The sequence below is a fragment of the Mirounga leonina genome, unplaced genomic scaffold (assembly GCF_011800145.1).
Source record: "Mirounga leonina isolate KUSES-001 unplaced genomic scaffold, KU_Mleo_1.0 Mir_220589, whole genome shotgun sequence".
Classification (NCBI taxonomy): Eukaryota; Metazoa; Chordata; class Mammalia; order Carnivora; family Phocidae; genus Mirounga; species Mirounga leonina.
Window position 1 is genome coordinate 18,997 of NW_023270536.1, and position 10,808 is coordinate 29,804.

General features: G+C 41.4%; 1 protein-coding gene across 4 annotated transcripts; it reads left to right on the forward strand.

Annotated features, from left to right (window-relative positions):
• The first annotated feature begins 254 nt into the window (after positions 1-254).
• Positions 255-5,719, forward strand: LOC118026184 (sperm acrosomal protein FSA-ACR.1-like). Of its 4 annotated transcripts, none has more exons than XM_035028935.1 (6): positions 255-306; positions 2,634-2,702; positions 2,898-3,152; positions 3,213-3,239; positions 4,576-4,695; positions 5,450-5,719. In XM_035028935.1, exons 1-6 carry the CDS (start codon positions 255-257, stop codon positions 5,572-5,574), a joined length of 648 nt encoding a protein of 215 aa, XP_034884826.1. In that variant the 3' UTR covers positions 5,575-5,719. The 4 variants fall into 4 exon arrangements, with proteins under 4 accessions (XP_034884826.1, XP_034884827.1, XP_034884824.1 ...); XM_035028936.1 differs by having other exon boundaries at positions 2,943-3,152; XM_035028933.1 differs by having other exon boundaries at positions 2,634-3,152.
• The last annotated feature ends 5,089 nt before the right edge of the window (positions 5,720-10,808 follow it).

Below are 10,808 nucleotides of genomic sequence, written 5' to 3' on the forward strand. Positions count from 1 at the left end.
CCCCAATACACCATGTTATACATGGCAAATTTAGCCTTCGCCTGCACCGTTTGCCCTGAGTTGTTAGAGAGCCATCCTGCCCAAACAGCCTGTATGAGAACCTCAGAGCTCAACTCATTGTGAGGCACATGGGTGGTCTCTGAGGTTCTAGAATTCCCAGGAGCTGTAGCTTAGCATTGGGAGCTTCTGCTCATAGTTTTCCTTCACAGCTCTTGGGTGCCCTACACCAGGGTCTCCTCTTTCCCAAAATCCAGATGAAGAAGTTTCTCTTACTAATGAGTCTTTATCTGATTGGATGTGCCAGAGGTGAGTCCCCTATCTTAGCTCTGGGAGACTTTTTTCAGGTCTTTTAGCCCTTGAAGAAGGAAGACCAGAATATTAGTTACACAAACCAATCTAACTCAGAATCAGGAATAGCTAAACCAGTTCAACTCTGAGAACTCCTGAGCCAGTTGATTTCTCCTTGTAATGGCTTTACCATCAGAGAAGCCTGCTGGCTTAGCACTGTCTCATTCCTACTACTTTTTTAGCCACTCACCATTTGTACCTGATGCTCTGTGAGATGAGAAAACAGGTCTAAGGGTTCTGTGGAAGTCCAATGAAGGTTTGTCCCAATGAACTGAGTGCAAGGGATCCTTATGTAGTTAATGTAGCAAGGAAAGATAGAAGGAGATAGGAATGTGATGTACCCAGAAAGCCATCTCAGAACACAGCAGGGCTATGGGCAAGAGACCTTATGAGCCTCTCCTTCATGGCCAGGTTCTACCCACCCAGTTGTCTGTATTTCCTCTTTCAGGGTCCTCATTCATGGTGGGCTGTATTCCCTCATTCCTCCTAGAGGAGAAGAGAGAGACCATGAGCTCTGAACTGTTGGCTAAATGACAAAGTGTTTTCTATAATGTTGGTTGTCCGAGATTTTGTTTTATGCTCTCTTAGACTTTCAAAAGTTGACTCAGAAATTTAGATACATAGCTACCAAATGGTAGTATATGCCAGCCATATGGCGAAGCAGTGAGTTGTCAACTCTAAGAATGACTAAGAAATGAGTGTGCTTTTTCAAACCTTTCTACATCAGAAATCTCTTTATTATAACTTCTGTTAACTGTTAAAGAATCAATCAAGCAAATAATATTCAGTAACAACTTTTAAAAATAAAAACCTCCCCATAGCCTTTCCAAACCTTACCTTTCCTTATCAACATATTCTAAGCATAGTCTTTCAGAAAGTCATGGATTATAAGGACGGCAAATCACCCAGAATATACGTATCTATTGTAGGACTCTTATAGAGATAAGGGTAATTTGGAGCCCTAGGCTACCTTGTCTTCAACAGATCTTATCATTCCTCTCAGCTTTTGGCTAGGATTAATAATTCAGTTCTTGTAGTCTACCCACCCTACTCTGAGTTACTCAGTCTAATCACAGAGTAATAATCAAATTGTTTGGTGCTACTTCAATAAAATGAAAAGTACTACCTAAAGAATATTTGTATAGTAGTCACTGGTGAGATGGATTAAAGGTAGAAGGGACTGGCCAGAAGAGAATGACTGGCTAAGAGTTTTTTTAAGTCCCAGTGTAAAGTGGGGAGGAGAGAAAAATAAAATTAATTGAACACTTAGGCAATAAACCAGGCACGTCATAATTTATCTTACTGAAACCTCATGCAACTACATGAAGTAGGTATAATGGTACATCACAAGGAATCTCAATTCAGAAATAAATAAGCAAAGAATGTCTTTATCTTAATAACTGATCCCAACTTTGAGTCTCCAACCCACATGGATTGGGGACTGAGTGTAAGAAAGAATTTGAATTTGCCAAATAAAAATGTCTTAAATCCCGTCTGATCTTTTTTGTGGGTTCATTAGATATTTGTCATCTCTGGTTTAAAATTTGTCCTGTCCAAAGGGTAAAATCTTCTACCTTCAATTTCAGCAAGAATTACTTAGCTATTGAACCGAGTTGCTTTCTCTTTCCCTTTTGTATTTTCATCCTTCCTGCCTTTCACCCAGAGAGGAACTGGAGGGAGGGCTTGTGGTAGACTTCTGATCTTGTGATTGATGGCATATTGATTTCCTGATGCTGGCTTTGTCAGGGAAGCACACCATTTTCCCTTTGGGTGCTTTTGGTACATGGGCTAGTGGACTCCCCTGTACATTTCTTAATAATGTGGATCTTAAAATTCTTCCTTTAAATGCCAGAGGCGGTGGGGACACCTGGGTGGCTCAGTCATTAAGTGTCTGCCTTCGGCTCAGGTCATGATCCCAGGGTCCTGGGATCGAGTCCCACATCAGGCTCCCTGCTCGGCGGGAAGCCTGCTTCTCCCTCTCCCACTCCCTGTGCTTGTGTTCCCTTTCTCGCTGTCTCTCTCTCTGTCAGGTAAATAAAATAAAAAAAAAAAAATTTAAATGCCAGAGGCGGTCTCCGTGTATTTCATTAACACCTCTGCCCTTCATGGTCTCTTGGGTAATTAGTTGATTTCCTCCAACATCTGCAATATCTTCAGATGCCTGACCAGGCCCACAGGAAACCCAGGAATCCCACGTTAGCCTTATTGCATAAGAAAAGCAATCTTTATCCCGGACATTCTTTCTCTCACCTTCCCTATCTCTCTTTTGTTCCTCTCCATCCCAGGAGCATCAGGTCAGCCTGATGAGCCTCCTGGCTCTATGGATCATCAAGCTTCAGTTCAGCAATTTTCAGGTGAGTACTTTTCACTTGGAAACCCTTCAGATGGTGAGGCTTTATATGAGACTTCTGCAGGCGAGAGCACTTTAAGTGAGCATACTTCAGGTGAGCACACTTCAGCTGAACATGGTTCAAGTGAACACACTTCAGGTGAACACGCTTCAGGTGAACGTGCTTCAGGTGAGCATGCTACGGGTGAACATACTTCAGATGAACATATTGCCAGTGAGCACGCTTCTGGTGAACAACCTTCAGGTGAACAGCCTTCTGGTGAAAAGCCTTCAGATGAACAGCTTTCTGGCGAACAGTTTTCTGGTGAAAAGACTTCCGGTGAACAGTCTTCTGGTGAAAAGCCTTCAGGTGAACAGGCTTTAGATGAACAGGCTTCAGCTGAAAAGCCTTCAGGTGAACAAGCTTCCAGTGAGAAGCCTTCCGGTGAACAGGTTTCAGGTGAACAAGCTTCAGGTGAACAGGCTTCAAGTGAACAGGCTTCAGGTGAAAAGCCACTGGGTGATCAGTCTTCAGGCATTCCACCATCAAGCACATTTTCAGGTGAGGCACATTTTCAGGGGAATTGCATCTGGATGGGTGCTAGTCCTTGATTCAGGGGAGAAATAGGCAACACATCAAGAAACCCAACTTTTAAGGAGAGCGTATAGAAGAAAGACTAGTTCACAAACACTTCACAGACAGCTCTCTCAAAGACACTCTTTACATCTCTTTACAGTAATACCAGGAGGCAGGATATAGGTTTTGTGTAGCCCTGAAGGCTAAACAATTTTGAGGGCCCTTTAAAAAAATAACACAAATACAAAATGCCAGCAGTGCCTCCAACTTCACTCTATGTAAGAAATTATAAATACAAATGCCCACTGCTCCCTTGGAAGGGGCTCATGGGACACTAACTTTCATGAGCTTCATGCTAAATCTGCCTCAACAAACTATGTTAGAATGCCTCGCAAACTCTGTAAGGAGATGACTAGCCCTCAAGCTGGTGGCTCCGTTTTATTTGTTTGAACATGGAAAATAAAGCATGAACACATTTTTGTCTGTTAGATTCATAAAGAACTTCCCAGCACAACTGCAATTCTTTGGCTCTTACTAAAAAGGGGTTGTTCAAGGAAGGACAACAAGATCCAGAGTTTGATGACCCCTCAAGATATTACCAGACATAAGCACTTCATATTTCCTCCCATTGCCTAAGTAGTAATATTCCAAATCTTCAGATGAGAGAAGTGGGGCTGACATCACATAGCTAGAAAGTAGCAATCCTTGGATTCAAACTTAAGTTGGTCTGATTCCAAAGCCCACATCCTTCCTATTTCTTTATGCTTCCTTAACTAGGGAATTGGCAATGGAGATAGTAAAAGAGGCAAAATAGAAGCATTTCACAAAGAATGCCCTTTGTGACAAATTGACATTGTTGAAGGTCAACTTGAAAATGGAGAACGATCACTCTTTACAGAGTTTGCAACATTAGAGCATTCTAACATAGCTTACTAATCAGCCAGTTCTTACTCTAAGTGTGCCTTGTGGGTGAGAGTATCATGGGGGAGTAAAAAGGGAAGCCAGTCATGTGATTAAAGCTCTACTTTGCTCCTATGGAGTTAGACATGGCAGAAGCCAGTGGGGGATATGAATTGGAGTAAACATCAGTATTATAGAGAGAAATTTGGGATTCTTCAGCAATGAAAATTATAGATGAAGCAGTAAGAATGAAGGAATTTCCTCTGGTCCAGAAGAGAGACTCTGCTCTATCAGATGCAGGGCCCTCAAATGCCCAACAAGAACCAAATAATGAAATGTGTTGTATCCAGGCCCATCATTCCTCTCCTTGTGATTTGTGGCTCCATCAGGAAATTTCATCAGGCTTGTCTTAAATTTGCAGGCCCAATATTAAATTGCCACACATGTTCATATATGAATGATCATGGAAAATGTCTTCGTGGAGAGGGAGTCTGCTCCACTCAGAATTCCCAGCAGTGCATGTTAAAGAAGATCTTTGAAGGTATGTGGGGACTTCATAATACAGTCTTTGCCAGAGAAACACATCAATTAACTTAAGTACTCTTGGGAGCAGCTGGGGTGGTGGGAGCCTGAGGAGGGGTCAAGCTGTGATTCCCCAGAAATTTGGAGACTCAGGAGAAACTTATCCTAAATTAAGAGCAGAATTCTAGCTACTGATGGGGAGGTAGAGGTCTTTCCCAGCAGGCTTATGATGTCTTAAAAGGAGACAGGGAGACTGGCTCTCTTCCTACAAAAGAAATGTATGAGTTGCACCTTGAGATGTTGAGACATTGACCATAAGCTCAGGACTGTGTCTGTCTTGTTCATGGTTATATATTCCTAGCACTTAGTACAATGTTTAGTACATGGTAGGCATTTAGTAAATCCTGAATAAATGAATAAACAATTGTCTATCAGTCAGTGTTCACAGGTTGCCAGACGTGTCTTGCTATATTCCCATACTCTCTACCCTTATACTCACTCCTCATCCCCAAAATAAAGGATCTTAGTTACTGCCATCCTGTGAACCACATTGTCTGACTTCCCTTGTGGTTTGTCTAGTCCCTCAATAGAGGCAGTGGGCAACAGATGTGGGGAAAGGCCCAGAAAAGACAGATGGAAGGAGACGGGGAGGAAGAATACACAAGCTGGAGGTCTTGGTCATGCCTGCATGGGGACACTGGGAACCATGGATGAAGGCGAAGGTCGGAGGAGGAAGCCCTCTGCTCACTACAGTCTGTCTCTGCTTCTTTCAGGTGGAAAACTCCAATTCATGGTTCAGGGGTGTGAGAACATGTGCCCATCTATGAACCTCTTCTCCCATGGAACCAGGATGCAAATTATATGCTGTCGGAACCAATCTTTTTGCAACAAGATCTAGAAGCCTGTGCCTTTGCTTCCTGCCCTGACTCAGGCAGTAGAAATTCTCCATCACCCTAAAGGGCTTAATTTATATTTTGTTTCTTCCCCAGTCAATAAGTAATCACGTCTCTCTCTGCCTGAGTGTCAGACAGGATGTTCAAATACCTCACCCTTCCTCTCCTATCCATGCCCTGTGACCCATTCTTCTCTGTCTTCTGTCTTCCCTTACCCCATCTCTCAACATTCTTTGCTTTCTCAATAAATTCTGCATGGTCAAGAATACAGACTGGAGATGGACTTCTTTTCCCATCAGCCAGTTTCAGGATCAGCCTGCGCCTGCTTCCTCCACATACTAAAGTGGATGTGTTTTAAATCACTCCACATTCGTCAAAATGGAGGGGTCCCCCAGGGCAGAGATCACAAGAAGAAATGCAGGGTAGCTTAAACAATACTGTGGAACCTTCTCTGACTCCCCAATTTCCATCCCAATAGAAACCCTACCCCCTTCTCCCACCCGTGACGGTGTCCAAAACTCACCCCTTCTTTGGCTCTTGAGTTTTCAGTCTTCAAGAGTCTGCTCTTAAAATTATAACAATAAATGACTCTTTTTTATTTGCTATATAAATATGTAGTAGGTGATACTGCTTAAATCTTTTTCTCACACAATGTTACCAGATCATCTCAGTATAGAGGAGCGGGTGGAAATACTGTAATAGCCCCTCACCTTGTATTAGTGTTATATTCTTTAACGTATTTGCACATACATGGTCTCATCTGATCCTCAGAAAAGAGCCCGGTAAGGCAGACAAGAAAGACAGAATCATCCTTAGTTTACAAATACATAAAATTTATTTATTAATACACCATGTTGTTCCAAACTGGCCATGGTTACAGAGTTAACATTGAGCCAGGGCTGGATTTCAAAACCAAATCTGCATGATTTCAATTTGAGTTGCTTCTACCACATGATACATATTAGGCAGAATGGTTCTTTCAAGACCAAAATCAATCCTCTCTTCCAACACAAGCCCATCTCCTTTTAGCCACTGCTCTCCCACACCTCTATTTAAAACTGCCTGAAACCAGCTCAGTGGTCTTAACAGTGTCTTGTGCAGAGCAAAAGCCTTCAATTTTAATAAAATCCAATTTATTTTTTATTTTATGGACAGGGCTTTAGATTTCATGCTTAAGAACTCTTGGAATACTACATCCAGAAACAGATTTTACAGGCACCTGGGTGGCTCAGTCAGTTAAGCATCTGCCTTCCGCTCAGGTCCCGATCCCAGGGTCCTGGGATCAAGCCCCATGTTGAGCTCTCTGCTCAGCGGGGAGCCTGCTTCTCCCTTTCCCTCTGCCCCTCCCCCCTGCCTGTGCTCTCTCTCTCAAATAAAATCTTAAAAAAAAAAACAACAGATTTTCTGTTTGTGAGATTTAAAAAATTATATACACACACATACACATATCATGGACGTTCTCCCAAAAATATTGGTAATGGATTCTTCATTGGCAGTAACTGTTGGCTAGAAGACAATGGAACTTCTCTCCAAATTTCGTTTTTTTTTTTAACAATTATTATTTTTTCAGTATATAATTTTAATTTCCATTGTCTATAACTCAGTGATGCTTACATTCATATTTATTTGTTTTTATATGGGAATATCCAAATTGACAACGCATTAAACATTTTTGTACTTTAATAGAGAAATATCAGCTGTGGTTGATTTAGTATTTTCACCTATGGATTTAAGTATGTACTATTTGCTGAAAACCAAATGGGCTGGGACTTTGGATAACTATTTCCGTGAAGACATTCATCATTGTGAAGAGTGGTAAGTAGCACTTACAGAATATATACTCTATGCCGTGTAATGCATTTAGCAGTTTTGTTTATACTTTCTTTTTTTATTATTTATTTTTTTATTATGTTATGTTAATCACCATACATTACATCATTAGTTTTTGATGTAGTGTTCCATGATTCATTGTTTGTGTATAACACCCAGTGCTCCATGCAGAACGTGCCCTCTTTAATACCCATCACCAGGCTAACCCATCCTCCCAGCCCCTCCCCTCTAGAACCCTCAGATTGTTTTTCAGAGTCCATTGTCTCTCATGGTTCATCTCCCCCTCAGATTTCCCTCCCTTCATTCTTCCCCTCCTGCTATCTTCTACATTTTTTTTTTAACATATATTGTATTATTTGTTTCAGAGGTGCAGATCTGTGATTCAACAGTCTTGCACAATTCACAGCGCTCACCATAGCACATACCCTCCCCAATGTCTATCATCCAGCCGCCCCATCCCTCCCACCCCCACCACTCCAGCAACCCTCAGTTTGTTTCCTGAGATTAAGAATTCCTCATATCAGTGAGGTCATATGAAACATGTCTTTCTCTGATTGACTTATTTTGCTCAGCATAACACCCTCCAGTTCCATCCACGTCATTGCAAATGACAAGATTTCATTCCTTTTGATGGCTGCATAATATTCCATGGTATATATATTCCACATCTTCTTTATCCATTCATCTGTTGATGGACATCTTGGCTCTTTCCACATTTTGGCTATTGTGGAAATTGCTGCTATGAACATTGGGGTGCACGTGCCCTATCTTTTCATTACATCTGTATCTTTGGGGTAAATATCAAGTAGTGCAATTGCTGGGTTGTAGCGTAGCTCTATTTTTAACTTCCTGAGGAATCTCCACACTGTTTTCCAGAGTGGCTGCACCAGTTTGCATTCCCACCAACAGTGTAGAAGGGTTCCCCTTTCTCCGCATCCCCGCCAACATCTGTCGTTTCCTGACTTGTTAATTTTAGCCATTCTGACTGGTGTGAGGTGATATCTCATTGAGGTTTTGATTTGGATTTCCCTGCTGCCGAGCGATGTTGAGCCCTTTTTCATGTGTCTGTTGGCCATTTGGATGTCTTCTTTGGAAAAAAGTCTGTTCATGTCTTCTGCCCATTTCTTGATTGGATCATTTGTTCTTTGGGTGTTGAGTTTGATAAGTTCTTTATAAATTTTGGATACTAGCCCTTTATCTGATATGTCATTTGCAAATATCTTCTCCCATTCTGTCTACTGTCTTTTGGTTTGGTTGACTGTTTCTTTTGCTGTGCAAAAGCTTTTTATCTTGATGAAGTCCCAATAGTTCATTTTTGCCCTTGCTTCCCTTGCCTTTGGCGATGTTTCTAGGAAGAAATTGCTGCGGCTGAGGTCGAAGAGGTTGCTGCCTGTGTTCTCCTTTAGGATTTTGATGGACTCCTGTCTCACATTTAGGTCTTTCATCCATTTTGAGTCTATTTTTGTGTGTGGTGTAAGGAAATGGTCCAGTTTCATTCTTCTGCATGCGGCTGTCCAATTTTCCCAACACCATTTGTTGAAGAGACTGTCTTTTTTCCATTGGACATTCTTTCCTGCTTTGTTGAAGATTAGTTGACCATAGAGTTGAGGGTCCATTTCTGGGCTCTCTGTTCTGTTCCATTGATCGATGTGTCTGTTTTTGTGCCAGTACCATACTGTCTTGATGATGACAGCTTTGTAATAGAGCTTGAAGTCCAGAATTGTGATGCCGCCGGCTTTGCTTTCCTTTTTCAACATTCCTGTGGCTATTTGGGGTCTTTTCTGGTTCCACACAAATTTTAGGATGATTCGTTCCACTTCTTTGAAAAAAGTGGATGGTATTTTGATGGGGATTGCATTGAATGTGTAGATTGCTGTAGGTAGCATTGACATCTTCACAATATTTGTTCTTCCAATCCATGAGCATGGAACATTTTTCCATTTCTTTGTGTCTTCCTCAATTTCTTTCATGAGTATTTTATAGTTTTTGGAGTACAGTTTCTTTGCCTCTTGGGTTCGATTTATTTCTAGGTATCTTATGGTGTTGGGTGCAATTGTAAATGGGATCGACTCCTTAATTTCTCTTTCTTCTGTTTTGTTGTTGGTGTATAGGAATGCCACTGATTTCTGTGCATTGATTTTATATCCTGCCACTTGACTGAATTCCTGTATGAGTTCTAGCAGTTTTGGGGTGGAGTCTTTTGGGTTTTCCACATAAAGTATCATATCATCTGCAAAGAGTGAGAGTTTGACTTCTTTGTCCATTCGGATGCCTTTTATTTCTTTTTGTTGTCTGACTGCTGTGGCTAGGACTTCTAATACTATGTTGAAGAGCAGTGGTGATAGTGGACATCCCTGCCGCATTCCTGACCTTAGGGGGAAAGGTCTCAGTTTTTCCCCATTGAGAATGATATTCGCTGTAGGTTTTTCATAGATGGCTTTTATGATATTGAGGAATGTACCCTCTATGCCTATACTCTGAAGAGTTTTGATCAAGAAAGGATGCTGTGGGGCGCCTGGGTGGCTCAGTCGTTAAGCATCTGCCTTCGGCTCAGGTCATGGTCCCAGGGTCCTGGGATCGAGTCCCACATCGGGCTCCCTGCTCGGCAGGAAGCCTGCTTCTCCCTTTCCCACACTCCCTGCTTGTGTTCCTGCTCTTGCTCTCTGTCAAATAAATAAATAAAATCTTTAAAAAAAAAAAAAAAGGAAAGGATGCTGTACTTTGTCAAATGCTTTTTCCGCATCTATTGAGAGGATCATATGGCTCTTGTTCTTTCTTTTATTAATTTATTGTATCACGTTGATTGATTTGTGGATGTTGAACCAAATTTGCAGCCCAGGGATGAATCCCACTTGGTCGTGGTGAATAATCCTTTCAGTGTACTGTTGTATCCTATTGGCTAGTATTTTGGTGAGAATTTTTGCAACCATGTTCATCAAGGATATTGGTCTGTGATTCTTCTTTTTGATGGGGTCTTTGTCAGGTTTGGAGATCAAGGTAATGGTGGCCTCATAAAATGAGTTGGGAAGTTTTCCTTCCATTTCTATTTTTTGGAACAGTTTCAGAAGAATAAGTATTAATTCTTCTTTAAATGTGTGGTAGAATTCCCCTGGGAAGCCATCTGGCCCTGGGCTTTTGTTTGTTGGGAGATTTTTGATGACTGCTTCAATTTCCTTAGTGGCTATAGGTCTGTTCAGGTTTTCTATTTCTTCCTGGTTCAGTTTTGGTAGTTGATACATCTCTAGGAATGCATCCATTTCTTCCCGATTATCTAATTTGCTGGCGTATAGTTGCTCATAATATGTTCTTATAATTGTTTGTATTTCTTTGGTGTTGGTTGTGATCTCTCCTCTTTCATTCATGATTTTATTTATTTGGGTCATTTCTCTTTTCTTTTTGATAAGTCTGG

Excerpts from the sequence above, each read along its gene's own strand:
- LOC118026184 (XM_035028933.1), top strand. The coding sequence starts at position 255 with ATGAAGAAGTTTCTCTTACTAATGAGTCTTTATCTGATTGGATGTGCC. Across the intron at positions 3,240-4,575 it reads ACCATCAAGCACATTTTCAG|GCCCAATATTAAATTGCCAC; the intron begins GTGAGGCACATT and ends TTAAATTTGCAG. Across the intron at positions 4,696-5,449 it reads GTTAAAGAAGATCTTTGAAG|GTGGAAAACTCCAATTCATG; the intron begins GTATGTGGGGAC and ends TGCTTCTTTCAG.